The 19658-nt window shown below is 40.6% G+C and overlaps 1 protein-coding gene across 2 annotated transcripts in view; it reads left to right on the top strand.

The window, feature by feature from the left end:
- Positions 1-10892: 10892 nt before the first annotated feature.
- The window catches only part of LOC109905046 (F-BAR and double SH3 domains protein 1), a 41088-nt gene continuing 32322 nt past the window's right edge, over positions 10893-19658 (top strand). For both annotated transcript variants that reach the window (XM_020502183.2, XM_031789851.1), the window contains exons 1-6: positions 10893-10985; positions 14368-14465; positions 14940-14985; positions 16453-16526; positions 16787-16931; positions 18602-18738. In XM_020502183.2, coding sequence (XP_020357772.1) covers positions 10965-10985; positions 14368-14465; positions 14940-14985; positions 16453-16526; positions 16787-16931; positions 18602-18738 — 521 coding nt within the window. In that variant the 5' untranslated portion in view covers positions 10893-10964. The remainder of the gene's footprint in view (positions 10986-14367; positions 14466-14939; positions 14986-16452; positions 16527-16786; positions 16932-18601; positions 18739-19658) is intronic.

The raw sequence follows: 19658 nt of genomic DNA, 5'->3' as shown, positions 1-19658 counted from the left end.
CGTTCTATTTCTGCGGTAAAGTTGATAACCATGGCTATGAACGCTGAGAAGCCAACCTTACAAAAGCACTGTAGCACTCTTAGGATCCCTCCTCCTCTACAACTCTCTTCACTGCCTCAGCACCTGACACCTTCTGTACTACTCTGACCCTGACCCTTTCTCTCACTGGACACTTCTGATCCCCAGTATCATTGGGGTGGCAGTGTAGCCTAGTGGTTAGAGTGTTGGACTAGTAACCAAAAGGTTGCAAGATTAAATCCCTGAGATGACAAGGTACAAATCTGTTGTTCTGCCCCTGAACAAGGCAGTTAACCCACTGTTCCTAGGCTGTCATTGAAAATAAGAATTTGTTCTTATTGCCTAGTAAAATAAAAACATGGCTACCCCTACAGTTCTATGCCCTCCTGCACACTTCTCACATCTAGGAATCTCCCTCCTACACACTGTTTTAACATGGCCATAAGCTTGGCACCTTTAAAACACCTCAATGGGTTCGGGACAAAAGCTCTCACGGGATAATTGGCATATCATAACTTGACTTTGTCGGGTAAAAAGACTGCATTAAAACTCAACAGGACAGACAGGGTCTTCTCTGTTTCACCACACTCTTCACCGGGTCTGCGTCACACCAAACTGTGGTCTTCACAGACACCAGGAATCTTCAATTTCAGTTGATCCTCTTCAAAACTTAATGCCCCCCCAGTTGTGTGGTCCTCTTTCAGCACCAGTCTACTTTTGGCCCCACTCACCAACTACAACAATAAAATGTGAGATTGGCCTCTTCACAGGAGACAGTGACAGCAAAGAGACTGGATATAAGTTGTCTGCACTTCCATGTCAAATAGGCTACAATTGCTTTCTTACACATCCATTCACTGCATCCAAGGAGAGATAACTTCTCTCTCAATTTTGTTCCTGATTAAATGCATTGGGTCCTTAGGGCAGAGGAAAACATCTACTGTATTACTTGACCATTGCCTTTAAAAGATGAGGATTTTAAGCATTTATACTATGAGGGAAAAAAAACACTGCACCTTTCAGCAGTATCTAAGTGTTCCATAGTCTCACAGGCATGTTGGTTGCCCCTGTAGAACATCAGAGAAAAGGGTGGAACCTGCACACTGACTGCTATAACTCAGACAAAACTTTGTAATCACAAACAGCATGCGATGAGACCTGTGAGACCAAATTAAGTTGTCCCGAACCACAGATCTAGGATCACACTCCCATCGCCTACCCCCATTCTTAACCTTAGCCCCAAAGTGGATAAAAAAAATCTCTCGCCCAGTATCGGTGGTTTAGTTTAGAGGTACATACCACCCTATTCTAGGGAGCTACAGAAGTGACCAATGTGTCTTGTGTGGACACGCTTCCTGAAGAGATGGTGTTATGTAGGCTAACAACAGTTGAAGTCGGAAGTTTACATACACCTTAGCCAAATACATTTAAACTCAGTTTTTCACAATTCCTGACATTTAATCCTAGTAAAAATCCCCTGTCTTAGGTCAGTTAGGATCACCACTTTATTTTAAGAATGTGAAATGTCAGAATAATAGTAGAGTGAATGATTTATTTCAGCTTTTATTTCTTTCATCACATTCCCAGTGGGTCAGAAGTTTACATACACTCAATTAGTATTTAGTAGCATTGCCTTTAAATTGTTTAACTTGGGTCAAACGTTTTGGGTAGCCTTCCACAAGCTTACCACAATAAGTTGGGTGAATTTTGGCCAATTCCGCCTGACAGAGGTGGTGTAACTGAGTCAGGTTTGTAGGCCTCCTTATTCGCACACACTTTTTCAGTTCTGCCCACAAAATATCTATGGGATTGAGGTCAGGGCTTTGTGATGGCCACTCCAATACCTGGACTTTGTTGTCCTTAAGCCATTTTGCCACAACTTTGGAAGTATGCTTGGGGTCATTGTCCATTTGGAAGACCCATTTGCGATCAAGCTTTACCTTCCTGACTGATGTCTTGAGATGCTGCTTCAATATATCCACATAATTTCCCTTCCTCATGATGTCATCTATTTTGTGAAGTGCACCAGTCCCTCCTGCAGCAAAGCACCCCCACAACATGATGCTGCCACCCCCCGTGCTTCACGGTTGGGATGGTGTTCGTCGGCTTGCAAGCCTCCCCCTTTTACCTCCAAACATAACGATGGTCATTATGGCCAAACAGTTCTATTTTTGTTTCATCAGACCAGAGGACATTTCTCCAAAAAGTACGATCTTTGTCCCCATGTGCAGTTTTTTATGGCGGTTTTGGAGCAGTGGCTTCTTCCTTGCTGAGCGGCCTTTCAGGTTACGCCAATATAGGACTCGTTTTCTATATCGTTTTTTTTGGGATATAGATCATTTTATACCTGTTTCCTCTAGCATCTTCACAAGGTCCTTTGCTGTTGTTCTGGGATTGATTGGCACTTTTTGCGCTAAAGTACATTCATCTCTAGGAGACAGAACGCGTCTTCTTCCTGAGCGGTATGATGGCTGCGTGGTCCCATGGTGATTATACTTGCATACTATTGTTTGTACAGAGGAACATGGTAACTTCAGGCGTTGGACCAGACTTGTGGAGGTCCACAATTTTTTTCTGAGAACTTGGCTGATTTCTTTTGATTTTTCCCATGATGTCAAGCAAAGAGGCACTGAGTTTGAAGGTAGGCCTTGAAATACATCCGAAGCTTCTAAAGCCATTACATAATTTTTGATATTTTCCAAGCTGTTTAAAGGCACAGTCAACTTAGTGTACATAAACCTCTGACACACTGGAATTGTGATACAGTGAATTATAAGTGAAATAATGTGTCTGTAAACAATTGTTGGAAAAATTACTTGTGTCATGCACGAAGTAGATGTCCTAAACGACTTGCCAAAACTATAGTTTGTTAACAAGAAAGTTGTGGAGTGGTTGAAAAACAAGTTTTAATGACTCCAACCTGACTTCCGACCTCAACTGTACATAACTATCCTGTATAGTAAATGATCCAGAACTTTTAACATCACAGTAAGATGATTTTACCTTTCCCACTAGATAATATTTGAGAAATGAATCCCCCCATATAATGAGGGATTGAAACAGGGTGGTAATTCAACAAAGTGATTTGGTAAACGAGGCTCACCTGTGGTCATGCCACTGTTAGATAAGTGCCTCTTCTCTCCTTTCAGAGAAAAATAAATGACACGGTAAAGGTATATTATTCACTTTTTAAACATAATTATGAGTAGAGAAAAAGCTCATTTGTAGTGGTGTAATCTTGGAAACCCAGAATTATAATCTCATGTAATTGTTACATTTCTTTGTCCATGAGACATTAATAGCTGTGAACTATACCTGACTCCTAATCCATATAATTGTAATTAATTCAATTCTACATCAATAATTATTATTCCATTTTATCAATGTATTTATTGATTTAAAACGGATTAAATGTTAACAGCACACCTTTGGAAGCTTTTTAGAGAAATTGTGTCCAAAAAGAGCATTTACAAATAGTCTGAATAACACTGCATGATAAGTATATGCTATGATTAAGAGATGCTATGATTTAGATTAGGTGTGTGCTCTGAGAGCTGAGGTGACTGCGACCAACAGACTTCCCTGGCAAGCTGTCTTGATACTAGTCTTAAGTCAAGGGCTCTCTGAAACCCAGCTGAACCCGAAGAACAAAAGCTTCTGTTCAAAACGGCTGTTATGGAAAATACTGAATAGGGTGCTCCTCTGCCTCTCTTGGAAGCAACACAGACACCAGTATGAATGCCTACTTTTAGCCAGTCTCATCAAGAACGCACAGTGCATCACTAGTCTAGGGAGTGTGTGAGAGAAATAGTGAGGGTAAGCTTGCACAAGAAAAGCAGACCTTCATGGGGCTGTGTACCAGCAAGTCTGCGGTGTCACTGGCCCCCAGTGCAGAAGCCCCCAGCGGAGAGGCAGGCACCCGGCCAGGAGGTGGCAGTCCAGGGGGGACACCAGTCTGGGAGGAGCACACGTCTACAATGCAAGGCACCAAGGCTAAGGCAGAGGCTGGTATACGGAGCGGAGGGCCTAACCCCACAGCCAAGGGCTACCTGGAGTTGGGAGGGAAAGGTGAGGGGAAGCCCCAGATGTCCCGGGAGGCAGAGGAGGAGGAAGATGACACAGGGGATGAGCTGGAGGAGCTGCTGAACTTCTCAGACAGTGAAGGGAGCCTGAAAAGTGAGTTCCTTGAATGAATAGACCAGTTTTAAATCCCCTTTATTGGGTCAAGAATCTACAGCACATCAACATTCAACCCTCAGACATCACCATGCAGTTAAAAGGAAAACTCTGGATCCCCTCATCATCAACAGAGCACAACACAGGATGTAGAAGTGTAGCTATATCAACTCTGGATCCCTTCATCATCAACAGAGCACAACACAGGATGTAGAGGAGTAGCTATATCAACTCTGGATCCCCTCATCATCAACAGAGCACAACACAGGATGTAGAAGTGTAGCTATATCAACTCTGGATCCCCTTCATCATCAACAGAGCACAACACAGGATGTAGAGGAGTAGCTATATCAATTCTGGATCCCCTCATCATCAACAGAGCACAACACAGGATGTAGAAGTGTAGCTATATCAACTCTGGATCCCCTTCATCATCAACAGAGCACAACACAGGATGTAGAGGAGTAGCTATATCAATTCTGGATCCCCTCATCATCAACAGAGCACAACAGGATGTAGAGGAGTAGCTATATTGTGTCATAATGGTCAACAATGTTGGATCTTCAGCCAGTACCAATTCCCTGCTATGTGTTATGTGCCTCATAGAGGTACATTGTCCAGGACTAGACCTAGAATTCAGGCAACTTGATCTATCTTGTAAAATAAAATGTTACACTATAGAAGGGATGGGCAACTGGCGGCCCGCAGACACCCCTTTCATAGGCCCGTTGATCAATTAAGTTACATTTCAACATTTTGGTTGTGCATCAGCAGTTTTTTTCTCGTTTATGTCAGTCACTGATAGTCACTCAATTAGCCCATTTCAGCTAACATTTTTTAGATTGGTAAGTTAGTCTAGCGGCCTGAAGTCTGAACTTGTATTAATCATGGTTGAATTCACGCCCGGCTGGCCTCCATTGATTTTGTTAGTCACGCTTGCTCATGTCTCATATTAAAAACAGCAACATTTTCTTTCCACCCTTTGGCAAAATATGTAGAACTGCAGGGAATTAGCTATAAAACTGCAATTTTTTCTCTTCGTCTCATGGCAAAATTTGTAGAATTGCATGAAGTTATTTATAAAATGCCAAAATCTTGTCTCCGTTCTTGGCCAAATGTGTAGAATTTAAGGAAATGAACTCTTTGCTTAAGAATATAGCTCCCCATAGTCTAATCTAAAGAATATAGCTCACCATAGTCTAATCTAAGGAATATAGCTCACTGTCTAATCTAAAGAATATAACTCACTGTCTAATCTAAGGAATATAGCTCACTGTCTAATCTAAAGAATATAGCTCACTGTCTAATCTAAGGAATATAGCTCACCATAGTCTAATCTAAAGAATATAGCTCACCATAGTCTAATCTAAAGAATAATAGTTCACTGTCCAATCTAAAGAATATAGCTCACTGTCTAATCTAAAGAATATAGCTCACCATAGTCTAATCTAAAGAATAATAGTTCACTGTCCAATCTAAAGAATATAGCTCACCATAGTCTAATCTAAAGAATATAGCTCACTGTCTAATCTAAAGAATAATAGTTCACTGTCCAATCTAAAGAATATAGCTCACCATAGTCTAATCTAAAGAATATAGCTCACCATAGTCTAATCTAAAGAATAATAGTTCACTGTCCAATCTAAAGAATATAGCTCACCATAGTCTAATCTAAAGAATATAGCTCACTGTCTAATCTAAAGAATATAGCTCACCATAGTCTAATCTAAAGAATATAGCTCACCATAGTCTAATCTAAAGAATAATAGTTCACTGTCCAATCTAAAGAATATAGCTCACCATAGTCTAATCTAAAGAATAATAGTTCACTGTCCAATCTAAAGAATATAGCTCACCATAGTCTAATCTAAAGAATATAGCTCACTGTCTAATCTAAAGAATAATAGTTCACTGTCCAATCTAAAGAATATAGCTCACTGTCTAATCTAAAGAATATAGCTCACCATAGTCTAATCTAAAGAATATAGCTCACCATAGTCTAATCTAAAGAATATAGCTCACCATAGTCTAATCTAAAGAATATAGCTCACCATAGTCTAATCTAAAGAATATAGCTCACCATAGTCTAATCTAAAGAATAATAGTTCACTGTCTAATCTAAAGAATATAGCTCACTGTCTAATCTAAAGAATATAGCTCACTGTCTAATCTAAAGAATATAGCTCACCATAGTCTAATCTAAAGAATATAGCTCACCATAGTCTAATCTAAAGAATATAGCTCACTATTGTTTAATAAAAGGTCAGTGTTTTGTTAAACTAGACTGAGCTGAGGAAGAAAACTAACTGATGTTACTGTATGTTCAATTCCATTCCATTAACATCTTGTATGCAGTGTAATATATCAATTTGTGATATAACTGTAACAGGTATGATGTTTTTAAATGAATTGTTATTTTTTGACTCCTTTTAGCGTTATTTCAACGACAGTTCCTTAATAAATTTGGTCTGTGCACAATGACATAGCAGTTGGTATTGCTTTCAAAGAAAATAACCTCTTCAACCCAAGTTCTTATCTTCACTTTTTCCTAGCATGTCAGCAATTCAGGTTGATGTGTAGAGTGACCTTTTTTGAAAAGCACGTTGCTGGTGTGGGCATCAGAATTTTCTGTAAACGGCTCATCACAGGGAAAGCCAAGTGTTGTGTTTGATGTGGTTAATAATGTTTGATTGATAACTATTTTACCATCTATCGGCATGCATCGCTGTATAGTAAAAGATAGCATCTGTTTATAACCAAAGGTTGGCATTTCTTGTTCAAGGGGCAATCTGCAGTTCATACAACTGTTTCAGTAAATAGCTGAGGGATGGGATTGGAGAAATGTAAGCACTCTCAAATTCATAGACAGAGCTATGGATTCAAGGATTGACCAACAATGATATCACAGATATAGTTTTTTACCATGTTTTGAGGCTATATTGTGTCTGTTGAGAGTTTTACTTTTTATACAATGGAATAAAACAAGCTTTTATTTTTGGGTTCTGATGAGGTGCTACAGTTGAACTAAGCTCATGAGGCATGTATAAGTTCTATTTGTCACGACATCCGCCGGATTCGGCTCCTCTCCTTGCTTGGGCAGCGTTCGGCGGTCGACGTTTTGTCTTGTTCCCTGCACACCTGGTTTTCATTCCCCAATCAATCTACATGTATTTATTCCTCTGTTCCCCATCATGTCTTTGTGTAATATTGTTTGTGTTACATGTGTGTTGTTGACGCGCCAGACTGGCTTGTTTTTTCTGTGTTCTTTTTCATGAAGATGTTTATTGTTGAACATCATTCTTGTGACTGCGCGTTTTGCACTTTGCCTAAATAAAGTGTGCTCCTGTTCACAAATCTCTGCTCTCCTGCACCTGACTTCGCTACCAGTATGCACACATTCTGACAATATTCAAGGATCAATGGGTATATATCAAATCAAATCCAATTGTATATGTCACATGTTCTGAATACAACTTGTGTAGACTTTAGCGTGAAATGCTTGCTTAAGAGACCTTCCCAAATAATAATACACATAAAATAAAATACACAAGAATATATCATTAATATATCACTAATATTGTTATATACACTACCGTTAGAAAGTTTGGGGCCACTTAGAAATGTCCTTGTTTTTGAAAGAAAATAACATTTATTGTCCATTAAAATAACATCAAATTGATCGTGTAGTGTAATGAAGTTTTAAGTAAAAAAATTGATGTTCCAATCACTGATTGCCTATTTAAAATGATATGTCAATATGTATGGGGTGCTGATTTTCTTAGTCTGTAAGATTGTCAAAGGCTCTTTATGTAAATGAATGAATAGTTTAGATAATAAAACTAAGTAGTAAATAATGACTAAGTTCCTGCCAGAAAGATGGAAGATCAATTTCCCAAGGAAATGACACAAATGATTTCAGTGATATGTGGTTAACAGTGGCACATAGACTCATGCCATGGCATCAAACTAAAGTTGCCTGTGTCGGAGAATATAGTATGACAAATAATTATAGTGAGAAAACTGGCAACAGGGATTCCCCAAAAGCTTGGAAATTTCAACAATGGGTCTTAAATGCTGCCACACAGGTCCAGAACCAAGTCATTAGGCACCAGTCGTCTACTTGGGTTCATCAATAGAAAAATGGCAATACACAAAGGTACAATACTTCTGCTGCTCTCAATGATGATTAGCCTGGCAGCCTCATCTCCAGTACAACGCCTAGGAAGATCTCTGGAGCATGTTAAAGATATAAAATCTTATATTGATGGAGCACTTAAGGTAAGACAGTTATTATTGCACAAAAACATTTTCAACAATTGAAAAGTCCAGACAACTTTTAGAGATGAAAGTAATGTAACCAATGTTACCTTTGTGTCCTGAACCACAGAACTGTTCTGAAGGCTGCAGCACATCTGGAATGGTGAGTCCATAACAATCTTGGATAATTGTCTCAATCTATTCTTCACTTCAATGTACTCTAGGTTAAACACATCTCACTGCTAGACATGCCTGTCTGATTCTTATGTACGCTGTGCACTTCATGAAACACTTCTTTTGAAAAGCAAAGCTGCTAGAGCATCTCTAATCTGTCTTGTGACATTGCTTATCTCAATCAGAATACACACAGATACAACATAGCCTCCTACCACAGGTTGCACTAACTTCCTTTGGTTTCTCATTTCAATTAGCAAAACCTGGTTGTGTTGTCTTTATTTAACTAGGCAAGTCAGTTAAGAACAAGTTCTTATTTACAATGACAGCCTACCGGGGAACAACCTTGTCAGCTTGATCCAGCAACCTTTTGATTACTGGCCCAACGCTCTAATCACTAGGCTACCTGCCACTACATATCACAGTATATGAATTCCTAATGTGATGGATTGGTCTCTGCTAAAGGAATGTTAACCTAGATGTATGTATTGCAGTACAATTGTTATATTAAACAATTCTGTCAACTGTGTTTTCTAACATTTACTTATCTCTGTAGGATCTAAAATGCCAGTGTCTCCAAATCCCCATCACATCAGTGGTAAGAGAAACATAAAATGTTAATTGGAGTTACAGTAAGTAGAGCCATCCCACTGGGCACACACTGGTTGAATCAACATGGCTTCCACAAAATTTCAATGAAATTACGTTGAACCAACGTGGATTAGACATTGAATTGACGTCTGTGCCCAGTGGGATGCCATGCAATGTGTACCTTTGTAACCCTTTTCTTCTGTTACTTTGAATAGGGAACATGCACAGCAGACTACTTCAAACAAGGACTGGAGTCACTGCAGAGTGTGCATCGTATCGCAGGCCTACTGAAGAAAAGATTAGGGATTCATTGGTCCAAGGTAAGTTATCTCCCCTCAACATGCACAGAATTGTTCAAAATGCACTGAATTGTTCTTAGATGGGCCCCCCGAGTGGCGCACCGGTCTAAAGCACTGCAGTGCTTGAGACGTCATTACAGATCCGGGTTCGACCCCGGGCTGTGTCGCAGCTGGCCGCGACTGGGAGACCCATGAGACGACACACAATTGGCCTAGCGGTTAGGGGAGGGTTTGGCCGGCCGGAATGTCCCTGTCCCAATGCGCTCTAGCAACTCCTGTGGCGGGCCGGGTGCATGCATGCTGACATGGTCACCAGTTGTACAGTGTTTCCTCTGACACATTGGTGTGGCTGGCTTCCGGGTTAAGCGAGCACTGTGTCAAGAAGCAGTGCAGAGGGTCGTGATTCGGAGGACGCATGGCTCTCTCCCATATCCGTACGGGAGTTGCAGCAATGGGACAAGACTCTAACTACCAACTGGATATCATGAAAAAAGGGGTTAAAAAAAAGTGTTCTTAGACTATAATGACATTCTGGACATGGCAGAGATAACTGAAAAGCCATGAAATTACTGTTACATTGTTCACAATTACAAAGATCTTACCAGATGTATGTGTTATTCTCTGTCATTGAAGGGCTTTCAACTAGCCCTGCACTGTGAACCAGTGGTGTCTCCGAAGATGTTCCTGCAGCAGCTGAAACAAGTGTTCGAATTTATCAACACCTCCGCTCTACACCCAACTGATCAACTATAACAACATTTGATTCTATATTATTTTCTTTATCATTTCTTTATTAACTATTTATCAATTTGAAATTGTATTGCTAATAATTGGATTAACACCTGGAAGACATATCTGCTACTGCGTTTGCTGTTCCTGTATTGACCGGATTGTGAAATGACCAGTAAATTAGATACTATAGCCTAGGTCTGAATGTAGGTCTATATATGGCAAAGTGCATCACAGATAAATCTGTGAAGAATATTAGAGCCATATCGTTGGTTGACCTTTACTTTCTGGTGTTGATCTTTCAATTCTAGTGGTTAGAAACAAAGACCATTTCTATCTCATCCTAAACCAACATTATACAAATAATGTAATAAACTATAAAGAAATCATTGGATGTTTTTGGACATTGGACTACTTGAGTTGTTTGATGTGGCTTCATACCTAGGTAGCTTCTCATGCCACCTTCCTGGGCTCTTCTAGGCTCTCCAACAAAAAAACTTAACAGCATATGTGGCTCCTGGCGATCAAAAGTGAAACTCTTGTAGGACAGCATTATACGTGCCCGCTAGGTGGCACTATTCCATTAGGGGGGTTTGGAGCATGTAAAACAGCTAGTCCAAAGTAATGCTCCACCTACCTAGAGATGCTTTAGTGTGTCAAAAGCTTTCGGGAAGTAGGCTATTGCGCTTCAATAAAAAGGAGACGCTAAATAATCCGAAAATGCAACCTCCTCCCAGAAAGGTAAGAATTTTACAAGAATTTGCAATAACAATTTACATGTTTTTAACTTCACAATTATGTCAAACGAAATTAACTGTGGCAAGTGGCAATACCATAGAGAGGTTGAAATACGTTGAAAGTACCGCTGACATCTCTATTCTATTTTCATTTGGCACAATACATTTGACATAATTGTAAAGTTTCTGAAAATGCAAGTTGTTATTGCGAATTATTTCACAAGAGGTGAACTGTTTAGTGGAACATGTTTAGAAAAGTCCTACTCCTGTGAAGTAGTCTTAATTTGAATTTGGACGTTTTCACTTGTGGCATTTTCGTAGGTTACAAGTAATGATGTCAGCATCCTTATGATGCTCAACGCACATTTTGCACCATTAATTCTGCAATTGCTTATATTCTGTTGTCCACAATTCACAATAACACAGAGAGAAAGAGAGAGAGAGAGAGACAGAGCGATAGATAGAGAGAGAGAGAGCGATAGAGAATTAATGAACATAGTGCATGTACAGGCTCCGTGTCGGAGCTAAGTGGCTACTAGTTCGCTGATGTTGCTGACTCTGACCTTCAGACTGAAGTCTTCAGCTGATGTACCCAGAGGCGGACTGGGACAAAAATTCAGCACTCACCCCCATAAATATCATACCCCCCAAAACATGTTTTATAACCTCCCCTGTTATTGGTAATGGTGAGAGGTTAGCATGTCTTGGGGGTATGGTCTTTGTGCATCTGTAACTTTCTCACTCATCATTCACATTTCAGTCATGATTATCCATTAACCATGGTAGCATCCACATTAATGTAGAAGTGTTTAGAAACATATTCTTATTTACAATAAAAGTGACTACAAAAGAACACTATGCATTATGTACCATTCATTTCTATTGGGCACAAAATAATCTGAAACACAACCAAAACAAACTGCAAATGCATCCATCATTGGTAGAGTCACAAGCTTGTTGTAGTCATTTCATGCTATGAATATGGAACCAGATATACAACTTTTGACTACTTTAAAACACATATTCAGTTGAAGTCGGAAGTTTACATACACCTTAGCCAAATACATTTAAACTCGGTTTTTCACAATTCCTGACATTTAATCCTAGTAAAAATTCCCTGTTTTAGGTCAGTTAGGATCACCACTTTATTTTAAGAATGTGAAATGTCAGAATAATAGTAGAGTGAATGATTTATTTAAGCTTTTATTTCTTTCATCACATTCCCAGTGGGTCAGAAGTTTACATTCACTCAATTAGTATTTGGTAGCATTGCCTTTACATTGTTTAACTTGGGTCAAACGTTTCGGGTAGCCTTCCACAAGCTTCCCACAATAAGTTTTTAGAATTTTGTCCCATTCCTCCTGACAGATCTGGTGTACCTGAGTCAGGTTTGTAGGCCTCCTTGCTCCCACACACTTTTTCAGTTCTGCCCACACATTTTCTATAGGGTTGAGGTCAGGGCTTTGTGATGGCCACTCCAATACCTTGACTTTGCTGTCCTTAAGCCATTTTGCCACAACTTTGGAAATATGCTTGGGGTCATTGTCCATTTGGAACACCCATTTGCGATCAAGCTTTAACTTCCTGACTGATGTTGCTTTAATATATCCACATCATTTTCCTGCCTCATGATGCCATCTATTTTGTGAAGTGCACCAGTCCCTCCTGCAGCAAAGCACCCCCACAACATGATGCTGCCACCCTCGTGCTTTATGGTTGGTATGGTGTTCTTCGGCTTGCAAGCCTCCCCCTTTTTCCTCCGAACATAACGATGGTCATTATGGCCAAACAGTTCTATTTTTGTTTCATCAGACCAGAGGACATTTCTCCAAAAAGTACAATCTTTGTCCCCATGTGCAGTTGCAAACCATAGTATGGCTTTTTTACGGCGGCTTTGGAGCAGTGGCTTCTTCCTTGCTGAGCAGCCTTTCAGGTTATGTCGATATAGGACTTGTTTTACTGTGGAAATAGATACATTTGTACCTGTTTCCTCCAGTATCTTCACAAGGTCCTTTGCTATTGTTCCGGGATTGATTTGCACTTTTCGCACCAAAGTCCCTCTAGGAGACAGAACGCGTCTTTTTCCTGAGCGGTATGACGGCTACGTGGTCCCATGGTGTTTATACTTGCGTACTATTGTTTGTTCAGCTGAACGTGGTACCAGGCGTGGGGAAATTTTTCCCAAAGATGAACCAGACTTGTGGAGGTCTACCATTTTTTTTCTGAGAACTTGGCATTTTCCCATGATGTCAAGCAAAGAGGCACTGAGTTTGAAGGTAGGCCTTGAAATACATCCACAGGTACACCTCCAATTGACTCAAATGATGTCAATTAACCTATCAGAAGCTTCTTAAGCCATGACATCATTTTCTGGAATTTTCCAAGCTGTTTAAAGGCACAGTCAATTTAGTGTATGTAAACTCCTGACCCACTGGAATTATGATACAGTGAATTATAAGTGAAATAATCTGTTGGTAAACAATTGTTGGAAAAATGACTTGTGTCATGCACAAAATAGATGTCCTAACCCAACTTGCCAAAACTATAGTTTGTTAACAAGAAATTTGTAGAGTGGTTGAAAAACAAGTTTTAATGACTAAGTGTATGTAAACTTCCGACTTCAACTGTACACTGAGTATACAAAACATTAAGAACACTTTCCATGACATAGACTGACCAGGACTGTCACTTGTTAAATCCACTTCAATCAGTGTAGATGCAGGGGAGAAAGGTTAAAGAAATATTTTAAAGCCTTGAGACAATTGAGACATGGATTGTGTGTGTGTGCCATTCAGAGGGTCAATGGGCAAGACATAACAATGTAAGTGCCTTTGAACGGGGTATGGTAGTAGGTGCCAGGTGCACCGGTTTCTGTCAAGAACTGCAATGCCGCTGGGTTTTTAATGCTCAACAGTTTCCCGTGTATCAAAAATGGTCCACCACCCAAGGGACATTCAGCCAACTTGACACAACTGTGGGAAGCATTGGAATCAACATGGGCCAACATCCCTGCGGAACAATTTCGACACATTGAAGAGTCCTTGCCCCGTCTAATACTACGTAGAAGAAGTGCTGTAATTTCTAAACGATTCACCTGATATGGATAAGAATACCCTGAAATTAAAGCTGACAGTCTGCACTTTTACCTCATAGTCATTGTATAATTTCAAATCTAAAGTCCTGGAGTACAGAGACAAAACAACAAAAACATTTTATCTGTCCCAATACTTTTGGACCTCACTGTAAATTATAATCACTTATTTTTATTGACTGGATAGACTGTACTGTTTACATCCACTGTGCACGTGACGAATAAACTTTGATTTGATTTAGTCCCGGTGCTGGCCGGTCCTGATACAGGTATGTGTCACTGTTTTGATTGACAGGTGAAGGAGACCCAGCAGGTGAAGATGGCCTTTGCGGAGCAAGTGGGGCGGCTGCAGAGCAAACAGCAGCAGGAGGTAGAACTGCTGGAGGACATCAGGTGTGACCATCCTGTCCCACCCTGCCCCATCCTCCCTACCTGTTTCTGCCATACCCTGACTTACCCTGCATCACCAAGGCCCACTGTCCCACCCCCTACTCCATCTACCCTACCCTGCTCCTGCTTGTCCCCCCTTCCCCCCCATCCTACAGAAGCCTGTGTTTGTATAATACATACCGTACATATTTGATAATATTGTGTGTATGACTCCAGTGTAATCACAACAAGAACCAATATACACGAACGATGCTGAGTGAAACAGAACGATTTATGAACACATCTTCAGATGTCTAGCATGTGGTCAGGCCTCCTGGGTGTTTACAGAGGTATATGCTGACTAATGCTCTCTGACAATTATCTCTCGGAGATATATACATATATATATATATATATAGATGGATAGATGATATAATTACTGCCTAAATGCAGTTCACTGACATATCCTAGATGTGATGTTTATTTTTCTCTGTCCAGGTCCTTCAGTAAACAGCGTGCTGCCATAGAACAAGAGTACAGTCAGGTGAGAGGGCTCCCATAATGTTGATGCTGATTGACAAGCCGTGGTCAGGTCCCACTGGGCACACACTGGTTGAATCAACATTGTTTCAGCGAAACGTGGAATTGACGTTGAATTGACATTTGTGCTCAGTTGGGTGTATGTCCGTGTCTTATGTTCATCTCTCCAGTGATGGGGGGCAGTAAACCATGTGATACGACCTTGGGACATCTTGTAGAGTGGCGTATCATTGAGCTGAAATGGGGTTGGAGTATTTGGACACTAACCTGTTTTTAGTGGCATCCTCGCAACAACTATTTTAAGCAACACTCTTACCACCCTCCTCCCCACATTAAAAGCATTACTCAAAGCACTCATATTGAATGTTTTGAAATGGAATGCATTCAGATATTGATTCAGATATTAGTGAGTATTTCAGGGACCTTGGTGTTGTCCATAAGCAAGGCAGGGGAATACAACACAAGGTATGCATCTGTCACAGGAACCAGAAACAACAGTGATAATTATGTCCCATATTGTGCTGATGTCCCATTGGATGTTTCCCGATGGAGTTATCCATGGTGTACGTCATTCTGAGAAGATTTACATAATAGGGTGTTTGATAAGCTGATAACTTCATTAAATGGCTGTGGAAATGTCTGCTTTAGATACACTAAACGGACCCTTTTACTTTTCTAACATGCCTAGCTGGGGTATAGCTACTGTAGCAACTTCCTGTAGTGTCTGTTCATGAGAGCATTCCTATTGAGTCTCCTATCCACTTGTTGCCGTGGACTTTGAACTTGCCTCTGACCATTGTGGTTTCTAGTTAGTTTCTGTAGTGAAATGAGTGTCCTGTGGTGCTGTCACTTGGTTCTGTTTGTTGTTAACAATGCATTAACATTGGACCTATGGAGTAGGTCTAACAGTTGTAATAATGTTAACCTACACACTCAGACCAGTGTTTTCACCTCAGACCCTTGCACCATGGGGAATGTAGCAGGGTGGCGATGGTGAAATAAGGGCCTGTGAACCGATCCCTCCACATCTGAAAAGTTCAGAATAAAAGTGGTCTGTGGCTTTAGTACTACTGGTGGTGCGTAGCGGCTCTGCTATTTGATGTCTTGGTGTGAAGGAGCTAGTGTGTTTCTGAGCCAAGCTCCTGGATCACTTCTCTGAAGTCGGCAGTGAGTTAATCTGAAACAGGAAGTGAACACTGGATAGCGATGTTTTCACTGGGGTGTTGATGTTCCACCAGGAGCCTCGAGTGCAGAGCTTCTAGTATTGATAAAAAACTCTGCTTTTCGCTCCAAATCTACATGTTATCCTGTACACAAAAACAAGACGTGTTCACTTTAGGCTGGGTCCTGCACTTGCACTCCAACCAAATTCATATTTATGGGTTACAACAAGGTTTATAAGGTGAATGTAATGAAATATCCCTGATTGTGTTTCCTATCATCTTTAATAAAGCATATCCTTCTCTCTCAGGCCCTCCAGAGACTGGCCATACAGTTCCAGAGGAAAGACTGGCAAAGAGGCAAGGGAGACTCTTTGAACTCTGGGTAACCTATCATAAGCTTGATAGTTTGATCCCGCTACATGTTAATGACCTTTTTACTCTCAGCCATTCCAACCCCCATTTTAGTAAAACAAGTTACGTTCAGAGTTTCATAGATATATATGAAGGAAATATCTGTCAAATACTGTAATTATTCATGATTGAAGATGCTCCCGTCCCTAATAACACAGTCTAACATCAGGGGGATTCCATAGTGCTGGTGTAATAACACCGCTCTCTTTCTGTCTGTGTGTATACTGCCAGGAGTGTGTTTGCTGTGTGGAGGTCTCTGATTGAGGCCACGGCACAGAGTGGAGTGTGTCGTCTCACGGCGGCCGACGGATATCGCTCACTCACTGCCGACGCTCTGAAGAGCCTGAGGGCAGTCAAGGAGCTGAAGGCCAAGAGGGTGAGCTGAGCTGTGCAGTGGCTTATTGGAGGATGCACTGAAATAATGTATGATCCACATTGCAGTGCAGCCTAGTCTGAGTAACCAGATAGAAGAAAAAGCATGTTTTTAGACAAATAATCTATTCACAACTGTACATTTTCTTCATCAGGCTTCACTAAGCTGAGAACATTGTGTAGAAATGGTTTTGGAGTCTGTGAAAGCTTGTTTGATTTATCAACAGCTTGAACACACTCACATCAAGCCTACTAGAATTCATCTACTCTTTTTTTGGGGGGGGGGGTGCCTTTATTTAAAATAAATCTAAATCAAATGTATTTATAAAGCCCTTCTTACATCAGCTGATATATCAAAGTGCTGTACAGAAACCCAGCCTGAAACCCCAAACAGCAAGCAATGCAGGTGTAGAAGCACGGTGGCTAGGAAAAACTCCCTAGAAAGGCCAAAACCTAGGAAGAAACCTAGAGAGGAACCAGACTGAGGGGTGGCCAGTCCTCTTCTGGCTGTGCCGGGTGGAGATTATAACAGAACATGGCCAAGATGTTCAAATGTTCATAAATGACCAGCATGGTCAAATAATAGTAATCCCAGTGAACAGGTCATAGCCGCAGGAAGAACAGTTGAAACCAGGTGGACTGGGAACAACAAGGAGTCATCATGCCAGGTAGTCCTGAGGCATGGTCCTAGGGCTCAGGTCCTCCGAGAGTGAGAAAGAAGGAAAGAGAGAATTAGAGAGAGCATACTTAAGTTCACACAGGACAGCGGGATAAGACAGGAGAAATACTCCAGATATAACAGACTGACCCTATCCCCCCGACACATATATAGGTTAAAAGAGAGTGTAGCTTATGATAGCTTCCTCCTTATGAAAATGATTCCATTATGTAACCGGAGCATGCTGTTTTAAAGAAAGAAATCCACTCCAAAAACAATATTTTTGTTCTCCATTAGTCCTCTCTTGATACAGTACTAAAAATGATTTGCATGTCAGCAGTCAAGTTTTCTAGATGATTGGTCTTTCAGGAAGCGTCACTTGCCACATCATCATGAAAAAATACATATTAGGTAGTTTTTGAGTGGAGTTTTCATGAAGCCCACAATGTCTCCATTCACAAAACCACACAACTCATCACCAGAGGTTTTCTCACGTCATACTTTCACTTTTTTTGAGGAGGGAAATACACTCTAAGACAATCTAACACAAACAGCCAAAGCCTTTCATTTTCTCTATACCTTATTAGGAAAGGCACCAGTACTTACTGACGACTTCCTCTCGACTTTTATGCTACTTTGTGGTAGTTGTTGTTAATGACAGAGAATCAAACAAAGCAGGAACGTGAGTCACTTGTTAGCGTTGAAAATATTGTGATCTAAAGGTTACTATTCAAGCAGTGGAAAACCCTGGAAAAACCCTTACACTTGTACAGCCTTGACCTCCACATGCTACATGCACTGTTAAACTACGGACAGTATTTATCATTTAAAACCTGCCTTTTGCACAACGTAACCAGCGTTGAATCTATTGGATTTGTTGAATCTGTCAATCTAGAGACAGTTTGACGTAGTTTAAATGCAGTGTGTTCCTCCTTCAGTCACCCCTATACGCTGTTCCGCCCATGCATATTGTTGTATTACATTGTAATAATATGATGCGTTGTGTTGCCCTACAGGGTCTAGAGCAGCTGCAGAGAGTACAGGGTGAGGTAGTGGATGCACTACGAGAGCTCCACAAGGTCAAGAAGAGATACTACCAGCTGAGTCACATGGCTAACGTGGCCAGGGAGAAAGCTGCTGACGCACAGGCCAAGTAAGTCTGAGTGTGAGCCTGGTCAAAAGTAGCGCACTATGTAGGAAATAGGTTGATTTGGAATGGAGTTAGTCTGTTTTTACGATCAGTGTGCAATATCCATCCATATACTACTGTATGTTATACCAGGAATGGGCAACTGGAGGCATGCGGCACGTGGTCCCCCTTTTTGTAGATAATTAAAAAGATGAAGTAAGTCAAATGTATTTTTTGGGGGGGGGGGGGACACAGTCGGGGTCTCAACTTACTGTTGAGAGTTAGAATAATATAATATTCAAGGTGCAATTTCGAAATGTGGTTGTGCATCAGCAGTCACTAAATTAGCCCATGTCAGCAACTTTCTTTTAGATTGGTAAATTAATCTAGCGGCCAGCTATCTAAACTTTTAGTAAGCATGGTCGAATTACCAACCATTGATCATCAGTTTTCATATTATAAACTGCAAAATTTCTCTCTGCCCCATGCATGAAATGAGTTATAAAATTGCTAAATCTTCTCTCCTCACCATGGTAAAATGTGTGGAATAGCAGGAAATGAACTATAAAACTAAAAGCAATAATCTTCGCTGCCACGAGGTTGGCTGCTAAAATGTTTTGCTCACAAGGTGAGGCTATGGATGTGGTTATGCAGACCCACCAGCCACTCATTGATTTTCCAGTAATACTCTTACTCTAGCCCTGCTTTGTTCCCATGTGACAGCCTTAAAGGTCCAATGCAGACGTTTTTATCTCAATATCAAATTATTTCTGGGTAACAATGAAGATGTGATAATTTTTTATTAAAATGGCGAATAATTAACAAAAATAGCTTCTGTGATGTTTTATATACATTTTCAACCTTTCTAATCGTATAGTATCGACAGATTGTGAGCTAAAGATGAAAGCCATTCCCACGAGTATTATCATATTATTTATTGACTG

The sequence above is a fragment of the Oncorhynchus kisutch genome, linkage group LG15 (assembly GCF_002021735.2).
Source record: "Oncorhynchus kisutch isolate 150728-3 linkage group LG15, Okis_V2, whole genome shotgun sequence".
Taxonomy (NCBI): domain Eukaryota; kingdom Metazoa; phylum Chordata; class Actinopteri; order Salmoniformes; family Salmonidae; genus Oncorhynchus; species Oncorhynchus kisutch.
The sequence above is the reverse complement of the archived record's forward strand: the minus strand, read 5'-3'. Positions and strand labels throughout refer to the sequence as shown.